Source organism: Chanodichthys erythropterus, chromosome 22 (assembly GCF_024489055.1).
Source record: "Chanodichthys erythropterus isolate Z2021 chromosome 22, ASM2448905v1, whole genome shotgun sequence".
NCBI classification, from domain to species: domain Eukaryota; kingdom Metazoa; phylum Chordata; class Actinopteri; order Cypriniformes; family Xenocyprididae; genus Chanodichthys; species Chanodichthys erythropterus.
In genome coordinates, this window is record NC_090242.1 from 20516522 (window position 1) to 20534874 (window position 18353).

An 18353-nucleotide genomic window follows, 5' to 3' on the forward strand; every position below is an offset into this window, starting at 1 on the left:
GTGCTAACTACACTTCTAAATTAAAAGTGTGAAACGTGTGAAAAGCCCTCTAGAGATGAATTAGATATAGTTTTAATTAAAAGGCTTCAAAACTTTAGAGAACAGAAGAAAAATATTACTAAAATGCACTACTAAAACTTGGTTTGCATTCATTACCTATCACACTGACCTTATTTACTCCTCTGTGATAATCTGCATTGTCCAGGTATCTTTACAAAGTAAATTATTCTTTCAACATTCAACATTCATTGGATGGATTGAGCTGTCCCTGCAGTGTCTGTTCTAATTGAGAAATAAATCCATAATCATTCACAGTTATCCTTTAATAGTAGTGTTTTCTGTTAAGACCCACAGCGTTTTTATCCCAGATATTAGACTGACTGCAGTGAAGGATGAATGACCCTGATGCAACTCCAGAGAAATATTTCATGCTAATAATGCATCAAATAGCAATTTTCTGTCAGTGGAGAGCGCCGGAAGAAAGAGGCAACAGCTAAACAACCTGTATTAAGTCTTCCTCACTAAACTTAGGGTAGTGACGTGAATCATTTATAATGATCTAATTTGTTATCAAGACAACAGAAGCATAACTTCCTTTAAAGTCAAGGGTTTTTTTTATCCATTTTTGCAGGTCATAGAACAGAATTCATATTTTCATAGTTTTGCATTCTGCATAATGCTCTTTTACGCATATCAAAAGCATGTCATTTTCATAAACTTTGACTTAACCACTGTGTCTGTCTACTAGATAAACAGCCTTTGTCTACCATTATCACCTATTCTTGAATTCACACCATCCAATTGTCATAATGTCAGCATGCAGCTCCAATGAAATGAACTGTTTTTCTCTTCTCAAGCTGTATATTACTCAGAGACAGAGGGCTGGTGTGGGAGGCAACGAACCCTCAAGCTGTGACTCTCTCTTTTAGACAACCATGACTGAAGAGCTTCAGCAGTTAGAAATGAGAACGAGAGAGAGAAAGAGTCAAAGTAGATGTGAATCAGAGGCGGCTTCTGCTTACCGTCACTGATTATCCACCATCGTCCTCCTCTGAGGCAAGCTTGGCACATTCATGCCCACTCAGCCCATTGCTTTGAACATGCAGAAATACCTGCTTTCGCTGCTAAATTATTAAACGTAGCTCAACTAATGTTGCAATAGCATTCTGGGCTCAAGCACAAATAATTGAGCTTTGATGCACACTCAGAAAACACTGGGCCTAATTTTCAAAAACTAGACTGTTAGTAATGAGTCCAGTGGTGTGCCTTTTTTCTATTTTTCATTTCTGAACTCATCTTGGAGTTTGCCTTTGAGCTGGAAAATGGATGGAAAACTTTCATCCACCAACAGCTTAACAAAAAGCCACTCGGTCTAATTTAGAAAACTCACACCTGGTACTTTTCCTCTTATTTTCCCTCGCAGCATATCTGGGATGCTCATACCCTCAGGAGCATATGACATGAAGTATGTGCATAGATTTTAAATTTATACTGCAAAAATGTTTAAATTTTAATGGGAAAGTTCAACAAAAAATGACAGTTCTGTTATCATTTACTCTTGACCATGTCATTGTGAACTCATATAACTTAATTTTGAAGCCTTTTTTTTTATCTTTTGGTTTTAATGAACAGGACCTGATGCCCAAAATCACCTCAAAACACATTGTGTGAAGAATTGCCTTGCTTGTTTTATTTCACAGAGGAAATAAATTCGATGGGTTTGAAAAGAAAAGAGTGTTGGGTAAAAAGAATTTTCTTTTTTTGGGTGAACTACTCCTTTAATACGTTTAAACACTGCCAGACCTAAAGGTGCAAAAATGTACCTTTAGGGGCAAGGTACTTGTCACCAGGGCATTACTCTTAAGCCCTGAGGGTATTTTCAGAGGTTTTTTTTTTTTTTTGAGTGGCACAAAAAAGTAAAGATTCGTCACTCCAAAACTATAAGAAGGAGAGTCAAATTTTTTACAATTTGGACATTCTCATGCTGAGAAACAGCAAATAAACAGCAACAAAATAAAAAGTGGAAAAAAGGGAAAATTTACATGTTACTAATTACTAATTTAAAATGGACTTCAAATCTCTAGCAGGGAGAGTCAAAAGGTTGGTATTGTCTGAAAGAAAATGTTATACATTTTTAAATAAAATTTAAACATTCTCATGCTGAGAAACTGCTGGTAAAGACAAATAAAAGTTTGCTCAAGGGAAATTTTACATATATTTCATATTAGACATGCAATAACTCAGAAAGGAAAGGTAGGAGGACAATTCTTTTTTTTTGTTGATGTTTCCCTATATGCGAGCTGTATCTGGATCAAATTTCGTGGTGATCCAATAAAGAAATCCAAAATTACAGCATTTGAAACCAAGGTAGCCCTTTTGTTTATCCATTGGCACCCCTTGATGGGCATTTTTAAAAACGTTCTTTCACGTGGTGTAACTCGTGATTTGCTTATTGGATTATGTTGATCTTGGACTCATTTAAATCGGGAGAATCCACTGTAAGTAAGAATGTGCCGTTTTCTACAATCTATGCATGTTTCTTGAAGTTATAAGCAGAAATTCCAAGTGATGTCTACATTTTAGTTTTATTTAGCATCTGTGCGCCTGTGGGTTTTTTTTGTGTCGTAATCGGCTTATTGGAATATGCCGATGTTGAACTTCTTTTAATTGTGAGAATTTTCCACAATCAGAGCATGTTTCTTGATGTTACGAGCGAAAACGTGAAATAACTGCTGCATCGGTTTATTATTTACATATGGGTCTTGCAAGGCTTCATGTACAAAAAGTTTAGTCAAAGCCCAAAACAGTTATACTTGTTGTATTCTACTCTGTGAGACCTTTCAGATGACATATATAACGCATGACTGTCTGAGCTGTATGATGCTTTTGACACATTGGACTACATAGTTAAAAAAAAAAAAAAAAAAAATTGTTATTATTATTATTATTATTATTGTTTTTTTGTTGTTTTTTTTTTCAGAAAATAACTCAGCAGTACTTAGGAGTTAATCGAATTGGCTGCATTCATTTTAAATTTCAGAGTCAGAGCTTTCAAATGACACCTTTTTTTGATTATCTAGGGAGGAGTTTTGAAAAATATGATTATTATTTTTTATTTTTTTTTTATAGCTTGGTGGCGCGGGCGGGCGGTACACTCCATTTTATTGTGATAACTCAGCACTCGTTAAGAGTTGAACAAAATGGTTGGATGCATTAAGTTTTTTATTTTTTGTTATTCCTGTCAGTGGTTGCTTAGTAATTTGATTAAGTATTTGATTATTTCCCAGGGGGTGGTGTCCCGCCGGCGGAATACTTAGGACTTAAGGGGTTAAAGGAACAAATTTGTACCTCTACACCTAAAAGGTGCATATTAATATGTTAGAGTAGTTATTTGCAGCCTTAAAGGGTTAGTTCACCCCAAAATGAAAATTTGTCATTAATTACCCTCATGTCATTCTAAACCTGTAAGACTTTCTTTCATCTTTTTGATGAAATCTAAGAGATATCTGCTCCTCCATTGACAGCTACGGAACTGACCCTTTGATGCTTCAAAAAGTTAATGGAGAGATCGGAAAACTAATGAATTGAGTGGTTTAGTCCAAATTTTCTGAAGAGACTTGATCGCTTTTTATGATGAACAGATTTAATTTAGCGTTTTACTCAAATGTAATTAATGACAGAATTTGCATTTTGGAGTGAACTAACCCTTTAAGGTCATTCTATTCGACTAGGGGTAGATATTGTACAAAAATGCCCCTTTGAGGGTACTGCTAAAGTGACAAACTGTTGTAGCTCTGAAGGTACAGTTTTTGCACATTTCCTTTTATGATTGCAATAGCTTAAGATCTCCTAGCTGGAAGAAATTAATATTGTTATTTACAGGCTTTGTTTGAGCAACACCTTATAAAATGGTTTGTTAGATACAATGTTCTCTCAAAACCTGTTTTACATTAAAAATGATGAATTATGCAAACAAACTAATCAATTCTGCTACAATTATGCTAATGTTTGTATTACAGTGACTCAGCCATTGCAAAATCGTCACAGTTGTGAATACTCATGAGGTATATTTTGTAAGCAAACTTTCTCCACAGCAGACTTGTTCTGTGTTTATCAGTGCTGAATGCAGTCATAAACTAATTAATTGGAATTGATGATGTTTGCTGTGTGAAGAGAAATTATTGTTCTCAACTTGAAGGGCTTGTGAAATTGTTGAAGTTATGTTTTTATAACAATTTGCCTGGAAATGTCAATTGACTTAAATGTCATTCCCAGAATGTACAAACAAATCTTTGAGATGTGTAATAGCTTAAAAAAAAAAAAAAAACGTTTTCTAATTTAACACTCAAATATTGGGCTTAAAAATGTTCCTTTTAGTATAAATTGTAATTATAACATTCCCTGACCTGTTGGGTTGAGCGCAGACCTTCCAGATGTCTTAAATGTTAGCTTGTTAAATTTAATCTTGTCCTGGCTCTTCAATGAATGCCAGGGTAGAAACCAGTCAGCACATATAGGATTATATTTAATCATTTCATTTTCTCTGCTTGATGCCATATGAGCTTAAATCATCCCCTGGACTGCTATGACTAAGCATTTGCCAGTTAAGATGCTAAATGAAAAGCATCTAAAGAGGACTTTAAACCTTTTTTTGTATACCACAAACATGCACAAGCTTTAAGATCTTATGAAATGCATAATGGTTTTGTCTGTACCAAAAATTAGCATCAACACAGTCTCAGTTTCCTCACACTTCCCATGGAAATACCACACCATGTTGTGAGCTCCCACAGAAAGTCTAGATCTGCACCTTTTGCTTCCTGAAGAAAAAAAAAGCATTAATTCTCTTGGATGGTTTTCTTTATAAATTATTCAAATATAGCATAATGTCAGCAGAATTGAAAAAAATCACCGTATAGCTCATAATATTTTGCATGCACAGGCTCTTTTTTTGTTTTTGTTGTGGAAGTTTTAACTGAGAAAACTTAAATGCATTGGTGCAGTGCTGTATAAAGTCATGGTGTAATTTTCAGTTTGCAGCTCAAATTCAGCCTCGTCACCCTAAATGTGCTTTTGATGAGGTGTCAGGTTCTCTCGCGTGCTCTGGAATAATTGGCAGAACCCCCTGTGACCCCTGGCGTCGCTGGCAGGAGGCGTTGAGCTCAGTGAGAGGATTGTTTGCCTAAGGAAATTTAGAAAAGATAGGGGACAAAGTTGATTTGTGTACTTTAATATCATGTAGAGTTTAATGCATCAGGTTTTTCTTCTGTTGATACTAGTTGTCTGAAGCTCTATTACATTTTGATGATAATTCAGTGTCTTTTCCTTGTCTGATGCCAGTTCTGTCTACATAGCCTCTTAATATGCAGAGGATTGTATTTGAAGAAAAATGATGTTGACTTGAAATTCCTTTTCCATTTAGGATGGCTTGACACCCCTGCTTTTGTCAGCTAGACATGCGCACGCAGAGGTCTGCCGGATTTTATTGGATTGGGGTGCTGACATTAACGCTAGAGACAAAAATGGCAGGTATGTTTGTAGTCATCAGTCAAAATCTGCTGATAAGAAAAGTTTTTCAAATTAAACATTACGCCCTGCTATCATTAAGTGTCAAGTGAGCTAAATACACTAAATTGGGATGCTAACAGTGCAACTAAACTCTATGTAACATCATCCATGTTAAGACAGAACACAGTAGCATTGAAAAGTTTGGGATAAATATGATTTTTTTTTTTTTGTTTTGTAAAGTCTTTTATGCTCACCAAGGATGAATTTGATTGATCAAAGCATTCACAGTGCTCTCCCAGCTAAATGGGTGATGAGACCTATATATCAATATAAGAATACAAAAAAGGTCTGCACTCTGAAGCACTTTAATCATGGTACACAGGAGATAAGATGACATGCGTTCCGGCTCTTCGCCTTCATCAGTGTCACAATTTTTATTATGTAGAGTGAGTGAAATTGTTACGTTGATGAAGGCGAAGAGCCGAAACGTTTGTCATCTTATCTCCTGTATACCATGATTAAAGTGCTTCAGAGTGCAGACCTTTTTTTGTATTCTGAATTTGATGGATGAAAAATACAGTAAAAAAATAAATTTTGTGGAATAATATTACAAAAAAAAAAAAAAAAAAAAAAAACGTTTTCTATTCTAATATATATTAGATATAATTTATTCTTGTGTTGGCAAAGCTGAATTTTCAGAATCATTACTCCAGTCTTCAGTGTCACATGATCCTTCAGAAATCATTCTAATATATGCTGATTTGCTGCTCAAAAAAAGGTTTCACATTTTTTTCTGGATTCTTTAATGAATAGAACATTCAAAAGATCGGCATTTTTTATTTTATAGAAATATTTTGTAACAATATAAATGTCTTTACTGTCACTTTTGATCGATTTATTGAGTCCTTGCTGAATAAAAGTATTAATTTTTCAACAACAAAAAATGTTTCATCCGTTCAGGACCGCAGTGATGTTGGCCAGTGAGAGCAGCTGTCCGGCCGCAGTAGAGCTGCTGGTGCAGAAGGGAGCTGACCTGCACATGGTAGACTCGCTCGGCCACGACGTGCTCCATTACGCCAAACTGTCGGGCTGCAGCGAGGTCCGAACCATTCTCAACACGGCCCTCCACAGACAGCAGTCGGAGTCAGGTAATTTAAATTGAATGGCAGTGTGATGCCAATTTACACAAGTTAGCTGTGAAGTTGTCATTTCAGATTATGATTAATAGCAATAGCAACTTTCTTTACACTGCTCAAAAAAATTAAAGGAACACTTTTTTTTTTTTTTTTTTTTTTTTTTGGGCCGTATTAACAACACATTATATCTTACCACAAAGATTTCTCCCAAATGGCAATAAAAGTTAAGAGTTTTCTCTTAAAACCCATTCACAAAGCTGCTTAGACCAACTTTTACTAAGGAATAGAGAGATGTCTTAAGCTAAAAGAAAGGGCGGGGTTGACCTTGTTGCTATGATGCGATGATGTCAACACGCTTGCTAACTACAGTAGGCCCACTGTGATTGGCTGATGGGGGACAAAGAACTTATTCTAGCAAGAAGTGAAACTCAGTACAGTTCAAGTAGCCTATGAGCATTATAAACACTGAATTAATACCAACATATGAAATTAAATTAAGGACATGCATCAGAAAAATTGGTAATGTTGGACAATAAATATATAACAGAATATAACAACTTGACAGTAAACTGTTTTTGCAGCGTTATCTTATATTAATGTCCGTTAAAGCAAGAAAATGTAAACAAAAGCACAGCCACTGTGTCCAAAAGTGGGAGTTATGGGATAACAGACACGTGTTCTATAAGGTCATTATGTTTGTAGCGTGATCCAGGGGATTTAAACGTATATATTTCAGACCTAGAGGAGTAATTTACTATTATATTATATTATATTATAATATTACTCCACTAGGTCTGATATATATTGTACGTTTTAATCCCCTGGGTCACGCTGCAAATATGATGATCTTAACTTTATTAATTATTAATTTATTCATTTACTATTAATAGAAAATATGTAAAGTTGCATAAAATGGAAATACTCAAAGTAGGCTAATTACATTACCTCAGATGTGTATGTTAATGGTTGGATTCCACAACTGATAAAACATATATAGGCTAAGACAATACAACATTTACTGTAGATGTCAAAATTTACTGAATTTGAGAAATTTACTAATTTTCTAAATTTTCTAATTCTAGTTTCTGATTTGGCTGTGAGATTCACCGATTTTGGGTGCGTAAGATGTGATGGATTCTATTGTCCTGTTGGCATTTTCACCAAAAAAGGGCTGCTGCGCTACCGAAGTGCCACCTAATAGCTGTTATTTAAAAAGCATCAGAGTTTCATTTCTTGGGTTCTATACTCTATAGCAGTCTCTGTCAGTGATTTAATCATCGAAATATTGTAGAATGAGGAGCCCTCGATCTCCTTGAACAGCATGCCAGATACGCTTATAATATATATTTTTTTAAGCTATTCGATCATTTGTAAGTGTGAACTCATCAAAAGAACTGCCGCATGTAATTGGACATTATTTATTTATTTATTTATTAAAGATATATTTTTGGCGTTTTATCAAAGATTCAAATCTACAAATCAAAATATTTATTGCATTTATGAAGAAAAGTAGCAGAGGAAGTTGCTAATCAGTTTGCAGCTGCATTGGTGTTAATGAAATTAACAACAGGTGCACTAGATGGGCAAAAATGAGATGACCCCCAAAACAGAAATGATTTTACAGGTGGAGGCCACATACATTTTTTCCCTACTCATCTTTTCTGACTGTTTTCAACTAGTTTTGCATTTAGTTAGTCAGTGTTACTACTGGTAGCATGAGGCGTTACCTGGACCCTACAGAGGTTGCACAGGCAGTCCAACTCCTCCAGGATGGCATATCAATATATGCCATTGCAAGAAGGTTTTCTGTGTCTCCCAGCACAGTCTCAAGAGCATGGAGGATATTCCAGGAGACAGGCAGATACTCTAGGAGAGCTGGACAGGACCGTAGAAGGTCCTTAACCCATCAGCAGGACTGGTATCTGCTCCTTTGTGCAAGGAGGAACAGAATTAGCACTGACAGCCCAGAGCCCTACAAAATGACCTCCAGCAAGCCACTGGTGTGAATGTCTCTGACCAAACAATCAGAAACAGACTTCATGAGGGTGGCCTGAGGGCCCAACGTCCTCTAGTGGGCCCTGTGCTCACTGCCAGTCACCCTGGAGCTTGATTGGCATTTATGATTGAACACCATATTGCATTCAATATCGACGGCGATTCATATCGATATTGAACGTGATATTGCGTGGCTTGTCAGTGAACTACGGCTCTGTCTATTAAATGGCGCTCCATTTGAAAGCAGGTGATGGCGATTTAGCGGTAATCAGGGAACCGGCTTTACTGACGAAATGCACGTGACAAAAGCATTCGATATATCGCCCAGCCCTAGTGACAGACGTGAAAGGGTCTGGAGAAGCCGTGGAGAACGTAATGCTGCCTGTAACGTTGTTCAGCATGACCAGTTTGGTGATGAGTCAGTGATGATCTGGGGAGACATATCCATGGAGGAACACACAGGCTATACAATGACACCCTGACTGCCATTAGGGATCGGGATGAAATCCTTGGACCCATTGTCAGACCGTACACTGATACAGTAGGTCCTGGGTTCCTCCTGGTGCAAGGCCTCATGTGGTGAGAGTGTGCAGTCAGTTCCTGGAGGATGAAGGAATTTTTACCATTAAATGCCCCTCACGCTCACCTGATTAAATTCAACAGAACACCTCTGGGACATTATGTTTTGGTCCATCCGACGCCGCCAGGTTGCACCTCAAACTGTCCAGGACCTCAATGATGCCCTGGTCCAGATCTGGGAGGAAATACCCCTGGACACCATCCGTCATCTCATTAGGAGCATGCCCCGACGTTGTCAGGCATGCATACAAGCATGTGGGGGCCATACAAACTACTGAGTACCATTTTGAGTTGCTGCAATGAAATATCAGCAAAATGGACTAGCCTGTTGAATATTTTTTTCACTTTGATAATATTCATTTCCATCAAACGGTGGCATTCTTTCATTCCTAACATATTACCCAGTCCATATCAGTATAGATATCCAGCATTATATTTTTGCCATTGAGATCTGATGTTTTAAAAGTGTTCCTTGAATTTTTTCAAGCAGTGTAGGCTATATAGCACAATTAAAACAACAGTTGACTGATGTCACACAGAAAAACAAGCGTCACACAGGCAACACATATAAAATTGTCACTGATTAAAAGCTATTGAAAACAGATGTGTTTTGAGTTGTACTTTAAAATCCTGTACAGAAGCAGCATCTCTAATGTTAAGGCAAACTGTTCCAAAGCTTCAGCGCTGCTACAGCAAAGGAGAGAACTCATTTTTGACTCAGATGTGTCCAAGGAATTTTGAGTAACTTCCGAGTCGCTGATTTTAAAGTTCGTCCAGTCTGATATTCGATTAAGAGCTGGAGTGTTGTTGTGCTGAATGTCACATCAGCGCAGCTATGATTTGGCTTTAAGCATGAGGCAGCTGTTGTTGAATGTAAAATATACACTGGGATACACTGAGGAAAGCCTGAAGCCCCCCCCCCCACAATGCCAATGGCATTTAATAAAAGAAACCATTTTATTTTATGTGTGTGTGTATATCATCATCTTGAAAGTTAAATGTCACTCTTGTTTTCTTTTCTGTCCTGATGTTGCACAGATGGCAACATTGCCATCTGGTGGTGTTTTACAAAAATAAACTATTCCATACTTTTTGCTAATTTTCTCAGATGAAATTAAAAAATAAATAAATAACGAAATAATGATTTTCTCTGTGAAATAATGAAAAAAAAGAAAGATTAAGACAGAATAACTAATGTTAGCACCAGGCAATGACATGCCATTTTCATTTTCCCCTCATAACCACACTCCATGTTTTCCCCTCCTGTATCTTTGCATGAGCAGATAAGAGTTCGACGAGAACCCCTCAGGTAAGCAAGTTAATTTTCATTTCATTCATTTTCATCCCCTCAGACTTTGATGGTTTTCCTCATTTTCTGATTGACAGAACCTGCAAAGTTTCTCCATAGACACTTCAAATTCACATTTAACTGAATGCTTAGTTCACTAGCGTCAGCCACAAGCCAGGAGTTTTGATTGAATATTCCTTTATTCTTAAATTTGACAAACATTCCCACAATGCACTTTTAGAAACCTGCACTGGCATTTGCCTCACCCTGTAGTGAAAAAGTCTACTTTTCCCAAACTAAGTGTGCAGTGTTTATTTCACTAACCACTTAAACACTTTACTTCGTCTTCCTCTCTCTCTCTGCCATTCTCTTTATCACAAACACAATCTCAGCATGGTCAAAAGTTAAATGAGGACAGAAGCTCCACTCCCAAAAAGAGAAAAGCACCTCCTCCTCCCATTAGCCCAATCCAGGTAAAGGCACACAGTGCTAAATCTGTAATCGGTAATGATCTCTGCACTTTCTAAAAGCTTTAGACGCAATTCTTTTTTTAATTACTTCTGAATATTCAGCTGATAACTGAATTTTTTTTTTTTTTTCTGTATCCATATTGGCTCTTACTGTCTCTAAGCTTAGCCTTGCTTTTATGCTTTCCTTTGTCTTTTTTTCAGTCAGCTGGTATCATCTCACCACCTTATTTTACTCCAGCTGATACTCCGTTGTCCAGCAAAAGTGATTCATCCAAAAGATTCCATTACAAGGTAAAATATTGAAAGAGCATTAAGGTGTTAATAAAAATATATAAAGTATGTATATATACATTAAGAAAGTATTTATTAAAATATTGATGTAGTGTAAATATTGTACTTTTATTTACATTTTTATTAGTGTTTTTGTAGTGTTTTTTTAAGTATTGTGTGTAACTAAAAAAAACAAACACAAAAAAACTATTGTTTTGAAACTAGTTAAAAAAAAAAAATAACAAAACTTATTGGCTGTGTCTCAAAGCTTAGTCACTGCCCACCAAACATTCAAAAATACTTAACATTTGAACATGCCTATAATGCCCCAAAAATGCTGTCTAGGTAGGCAGCATATTAGGTTTTGAAATATTGTCAGTGGTAAAATAAAACACTTGTGTGAGATAATCAAACCATAGACATGTTGCTGTTGTATTTTGTTCATTATTTAATGACATGATTTGACTGGGCGTTCTTCTCTTCCTGTTTGTTGAGGAGGAGGAGCTGAGAAGTGCTGTACTGAAGGATGAGATCGAGAAATTGCACGAGGAAAAGAGCATGCTGCTCGAGACCATTGAAGATCTGAAGCAGATTGTGGAGCAGACTGAGCCCAAGGCGAGTACTGCACAGCCCTTTAATATTCCTTCATGTGGCAGCTGCTTTGATCTTCAGCCACTTTTGCTCTCTGGAACCCATTTTAACAGCTGCATTTTTACTGGCCCTGGCCAGGTGAAGGACCTTGCTTTAGGGGACACGAAAGCAGACCTCTCATCCACACCACTGTTCTTAGCCTCCATCTTACGGATGAGCTTTGTTTAAGTTTGCGCATCGTGTTTGAATTTCGAAAAGAGACGTAAACCCGTGGGTCTTTTTTACATGACCTTGAGTAAGCATTAAAAACCTCAAAGCCCAGAGACACTGTGTTTTGTGTTTAGTAATGATGCTCTTCAAAACAGCCTCTTATGTTAGGGAAATTTTGCGGTGGCCAGCATGACTTCTCTTAGGGTAGTTACAGATCGTAAGGAATCAGTTTGTCGGCCCCAAGTGAGTTTTTGATGTCTAAGGCCCAATAAAGAAAGGATATTGTAAAATAATCTTTTGTCCTCTTGTTTTATAACAGATGGAGCAGTCTGAGAATGCAAATTTGTCATTGATTGCAGCCCTGCAAGCAAAGATAGCCTCTCTTTCCCTGGAAAACCAGCAGCTTGCCCAAATAATAAAGGTAACTCAATGTAAAAAAAATAAATGTTGAATATGACCATAAAGCTGAAACATTGTAGTTTACCTTATATTGCCATGTCATGCCATGACAGACAATCAGCAACCTGAGTTTGGGGCAGGACTGCCTCTATAAACAGTGTTAGACTGGGAAACCTGTTTGGAAATTTTTACAAATCTGTTTGGTTTATTAAATTAAGATGTGCATTGCAAGTCATTATTTTGATTTTCAACATCATTTATCTTTTCGTCACCGAGTAGAAACGTCCAGCTCCTCAAGGAGAGGAAGGCCAGGGAAATTCCCGTCCAAACAGCATCGAATCCAATGCCTCGTACCACTCCACCCGTGCTGATTTTGAGCTCTCCAGCGACATGCATATCCACACCGTGGATGAAGAGGATATTTCAGAGGTGTCTGTTTTGGACATCAGCAGTTCTTCAATCAAAAATGAGATGGAGGAGGATGTGAGGTTGAGTACAGATAAAGAAATTGGATTGCTACGGGATGCACTTGAGAATCTGCAGACTAAACTTCTAGAGTCCAGAATGGAGAACCACTCCCTTCAGGCCAGACTCAACACTGACTTTGAGAAAATTGAAGTTGCGTCTAAAAGCATGGGTGAAGATACTCAAAAATACCAAGAAGCTTTGCAAGAGTTACAGCTGAGGGGAGATTCTGTGAGTCCACAAGAGGACAATGTGGTGCAGAAGTTTCAGTATTTGAAAAGCTGCCTGGAGCAGGAGGTTAAAGAACTGAAGGGAAAGTTGGCCAAGTCGCAGGAGGAGCAAAAGCAAGATGCTTGTTTGATAAGGGATCTTCAGGCTCAACTCAATAGTGTCCGTCTATCTGAAGATGAGCGTCAAGAACTGAAGAACACCTACAATGTTTTGGTGGAGAACATCAACCAGGAGAAGACACTGTTGATTGAGAAGTACAAAGAGTCTCAAGAGGAGATCAAGATGCTCCAGGAGGCCCTTCGTGGCACTGTGCCGGTAGAGGCTGCTGCCAAAGACTTTGAGGAGATGAAGGCAGAGCTCGGCGAGATTATCGATGGGCTGCAGCGGCGGCTTTTGGAGCTCTCAAAGTCGTACAGCGAGGCCAAAAGCGAGCTTAGCGTTGTCCGCAACCAGCTGCAGGCCAAAGCTTCAGAGCCTAAGGACCAAGCAGACGTGGTCTGTGTCACCAAGGAGGAGCATGAACAGAGAATACAAGAGCTGGTTTTCAAGATAAAGGACATGCAGAACATTCTGAAGGACACGGAGGCTAAGTATCAAGCAGTTCTAAAAGAAATAGCCCAGGTTAAACAAGATGCCGAAAACCAGGCTCAATCATCTGTAGCCATTGCAGACCACACCCAGGTCGTGGCATCCTTGGGGAACGCTATCAAGAACCTAGAGTTGGAAGTTGAAGTTCTTAAAGAGCAGCTCGCCCAGAAGACCTTGCAGGTGGACGCTTTGCAGAACAGACTGACAGTTGAGAAGGATGTAACTCCAGATGATTCATTCTCCCGACTGGAATATGAGCAGATGAGGGAGACGCTGGAGGGTGAGATAAGTCACCTGAACCACCTACTGAAGGATGCTCTCAGGAAACAGGATGAGATGGCCCTGGAGGTGACCGCTGCTTGGCAGGAGGTGAAGGACGGAAGGAATGAGAGAGAAGCCGCGCAGGAGTTGGCGGTGTGCAGGGAACAAGAGTGCAGTGCATTGAATACCAGGTACAAGGAGGCTCAGGATATCATTGTCCAGCTGAAGAAGCAGGTGGAGAACCATGTGATCTCAGAGAGAGAGAAGAATAAAAAGGTGCTGATTCTCTCAAACACAGTTCTGTCTAAATTGATGCAGTTGTGTCATATTAAATCCCAATGTGTCATGTTTGTTTATTATCTACAGATTGATGAGCTTTCAAAGGAAATCATGAAGTTGAAGGATGCTCTGAACAGCCTTTCACAGCTGTCGTACACCACTAGCACCCCTAAGAGACAACAGAGCCAGCAGGTGGACTCGCTCCAGCAGCAGATCAAACAACTGCAATATCAGCTTGCTGTATGTTACAGATCTTGTTCTGCCATACATTAGCAAGACATCTAATGTTCTGTTTCATTATTTGAAATATAGCAAGTGAACCGTTCAAAGGTTTGGGGTCGGTAGTTTCTCATACTCACAAAGGCTGCATTTATTTGACCAAAAAAAGTAAAAACTGTAATATTATAAAATATTACAATTTAAAACAACTGTTTTCTATTTTAACACATTTTAAAGTGTGATTTATTACTGTGATGGCAAAGATGATTTTTCAACATGTCACATGATCCTTTAGAAATCATTCTAATATGCTGATTTGGTGCTCAAGAAACACTTCTCATTATTAATATTGAAAACAGTTGTGCTGCTCGATTTTGTGGAAAAATGTATGTGAAATAGAATCTTTTGTAACATTATACATTTATTGTCACTGTTGACCAATTTAGATCATGCATCCATTTTTATTAATTTTTGGCCCCGAACATTTGAACAATAGTATGTAATATATAACAGCATAGAAAATGATGTTTGTTTTGTATGAGCATGACAGATACATCATGCAATCAAAATAGCTTTCCAGACATGTAACAGAATTTGCTCTTTTTGTGCAATAGGAGTCAAAGAAACGTCATCATGAAATTGTCTCAGTCTACCGGATGCACCTTCTTTATGCTGTCCAGGTCTGTACTGATTTCCTATCAGTTTTTATTACAGTATGTACACATAATATATTGGCATTTTAATTCCCAAATTGAAAATTCTGTCATTTATTACTCAGCCTTGTGTCCTTCCACTTCCTTAAGACCTTTGTTCATCTTCAGAATACAAATAAAGATCTTTTTGATGTCTTTTTGAAGTCTGAGAGGTTTCTGTCCCTCTCATAGAAATCAAAAGTAACTGTCACTCCAAGGTCCAGAAAGGTAGGAAAATCATCAATAAAGTACGCCATGTGACTCCAGTGGCTTAAAATCAATATGAAGTGACATGAGAGCTTTGCTTGTGCAAAAAAAACATTATTTACCACTTTATTTACAAAATAATATTATCAGAAGCATGTTCATGGAACAATAGCGTGAACATAAAACGCGTGTCACGAAGTTCTTGTGAACATGACTTGCAAATCAATATTTTTGTTTGTAAAGTGGTAAATTATTATCAGTTTTTGTGCAAACAAAGCATTCGCATTGCTTCATAAAATTAAGGTTAGTTATTACTGGAGTCACATGGAGTACTTTAATTATGTTTTTTCTATCTTTCTGGACCTTGGAGTGGTAGTTGCGTTGGATCTCTATGGAGGAACAGAAACCTCTCAGACTTGATCTTAATTTGTGTTCCGAAGATGAACGAAGGTCTTACAGATGGAATGACATGAGGCTGAGTAATAATAAATGATAGATTTTTCATTTTGGGGTGAAATAACCCTTTAATGTGTTTACTCCATTAAAGATACTGCAGTGTCATAGTACCACTGTTACAACAATATTTTATTTATTTAATGATATTGCATTTATTCCCATCCATATACTGTATTATCTTATTATTAAATTGTTTCAGTTTTTTCCTCACAGTTCAGAATAGAATTTTTAAACTCTAAAAACTTTCTTTTTAGGGCCAGATGGATGAAGATGTGCAAAAGGCTTTGAAACAGATACTTGTAATGTGCAAAATGCCAACCGAGGCCAAGTGAATGAGCCAGTACTGCCGTTGTTCACGATTTGATCAAAGGAATTTCATCTGAGAACTAAAGTCCAGGATCCATCAATCAGAATGACACATGTACTCAAGCATTGCAATTGAGATCATTGTCATTGGCTTTCCCCAGATATTTTGGAAACGTACAGCGAACTCGAGTGATTTACAAAAAGAGGAAAACAATTGATGTGTGCACAATATCGTAGCTCATGCAGTGCCAGACAAAAACACAATCTACAGTCAGTGATTTTTTTTAAAAAAAAATCTATTTTGAACAGTCTTATTTTTGTATATTGTCAAAGAATTTGATCGGTATTTGATCCTGTTGCAAGGTAATCAGAATTTGTCAGTTTGCATTGAGGTAGAATGCAAAAACAAAGCACAACGTGTGTTCTAGTATGTTTGCCTGCAGAGCAGTCCATCACAATGCACCTTTTACAACTGTATTGTATTTCTTTTTCAGTTGTATTATGTGGATTTAAATTGCAGCCACCTATAGTATCTGCATGCTGGGAAAAGTGAAGTTGCTCAGTGTTGTAGGACATTGTGACCTTTTTAAGTAGTTTTTCAGAATTCTTGACTTTTTCAGAGCATGTAATTTGACAAAATGCCCACTTGCCAAATGCACTTTCTTCAGTCAGTTGTCAGTCTTGCTTTGATGTCAGCGTTTACCTGCCATCTCCAGGACATCTGATGGGTTGTGTCCTTGTGCCTCTGCTCATTTTTAAGACCCACGGTAGTGTTCTGGAGGCCATAACATTTGAAGCTGCATTATATTTCTTTTGCATTATGCTTGGTTCAACCAGCCTGCTGCACTAAAACATTTTAGCTTTACAGTTGAATTTGCCTGCACATAATAGTAATGAAGTCATCACATGTTAAACAATTACTGTAGGTAGTTATGTACTAAAGACTCCAGTGACACAGTGAGGGGTGAGTTAGCCCTAGCACTTCAGTGTAGTTGTGGTTTTTACAACAAATAAGGTTTGGAAAAGATGAGATGGTAGTTTGTTTGTCAGTGTAAGGATAAACAAACTTCCCCACTTTAGGAATTACTTAATTGCGGTCCGAACGAAGGATTTTTTTGACACCTAAAGAGTAAACATGCTTTGTAAGTGTTAAGAAATATACAGTAGCACTTGAAAACATGCTATTCACCTGTAGAGCATGGTTTAGATGTTATTTTATCCATGCACTAAAGCCTAGCTTGTATTACCTGGTTTAGTACAATTTTGTAGCTTTTTGAATGTAATTTGAGGGATGCATAAGATATAAACCTGTTTATAAGGAGTAATTGCTTTCATAGAAAATATAGCAGAGTGTTTTGTATGTGTATTAACTGTCTGTTACCTACAGTAGAAATAGGCATCTTTTCTTTTTGATTATCTATTACCTTTCCTGAGAGCCTTGTTGTTGCTTTCAGAGTGCCATTGCATTACTAAACGAGTTCATAATGTACAAAAATACATTTGATGATACATCAGAAAATGTTCAACAAATATCTGATACTGTCAATTTCAGTTTCTGAAGTGAAGATATTAAATGCAAAAAAACTGCCCTGTTGAATGCCCATGATATTGTTCATATTAAGCTCTTATCTGTCATATTTCATGATCAGCTCATAGTCAGTTGAGCTTTTGTTCTCTATTTGTTATTTGTTATTGAGTCTGAAAAATATTTTTCTTAGTAATTAAACTTATGATTTTGTTCTTATTTGTCTTCAGTTAATCAATATTGATACATATTTTAATTAATTAGGATTAGGGATGAGTTTAGAGATGTTATGTTGCTGTAGCATCATTTTATTATTAATATAGAAATATTATAGATTGATGTAAGAACTTTTTGTGCACTAAAATGCTTTCCAAGTACTGATTTCTTAATTTGTATTCTACAAATATGTGAACACAGCTTGAAATGCAGATTCACAGAGGCAGTAAGAGCACAGTTCTGTTGGATCTTGAGTAAATTTTGTAGTAACGCTTCACAATGAGATTTAATTTAACATTAGTTAATTAGATTAACATGAAGATACAGTACTTCTACAGCATTTATTAATCATATTAATAACTTACGTTTACTAAAATATTAATAAATGGTGTAAAAATATGTTCTTGTTAGCTAATGTTGACGAAAAAGACATTATTGTAAAGTGTTACCAATTCGGTAAAG

At 37.1% G+C, this 18353-nt stretch overlaps 1 protein-coding gene across 5 annotated transcripts in view; it reads left to right on the forward strand.

The window, feature by feature from the left end:
* The window catches only part of rai14 (retinoic acid induced 14), a 47035-nt gene extending 29189 nt beyond the window's left edge, over positions 1–17846 (forward strand). For 3 of the 5 annotated variants that reach the window (XM_067375614.1, XM_067375616.1, XM_067375617.1), the window contains exons 8-18: positions 5423–5529; positions 6469–6656; positions 10502–10527; positions 10899–10979; positions 11178–11267; positions 11742–11861; positions 12367–12468; positions 12726–14267; positions 14358–14510; positions 15104–15169; positions 16099–17846. In XM_067375614.1, coding sequence (XP_067231715.1) covers positions 5423–5529; positions 6469–6656; positions 10502–10527; positions 10899–10979; positions 11178–11267; positions 11742–11861; positions 12367–12468; positions 12726–14267; positions 14358–14510; positions 15104–15169; positions 16099–16176 — 2553 coding nt within the window. In that variant the 3' untranslated portion in view covers positions 16177–17846. The remainder of the gene's footprint in view (positions 1–5422; positions 5530–6468; positions 6657–10501; positions 10528–10898; positions 10980–11177; positions 11268–11741; positions 11862–12366; positions 12469–12725; positions 14268–14357; positions 14511–15103; positions 15170–16098) is intronic. The other 2 variants (XM_067375615.1, XM_067375618.1) reach the window with 2 other exon arrangements.
* The last annotated feature ends 507 nt before the right edge of the window (positions 17847–18353 follow it).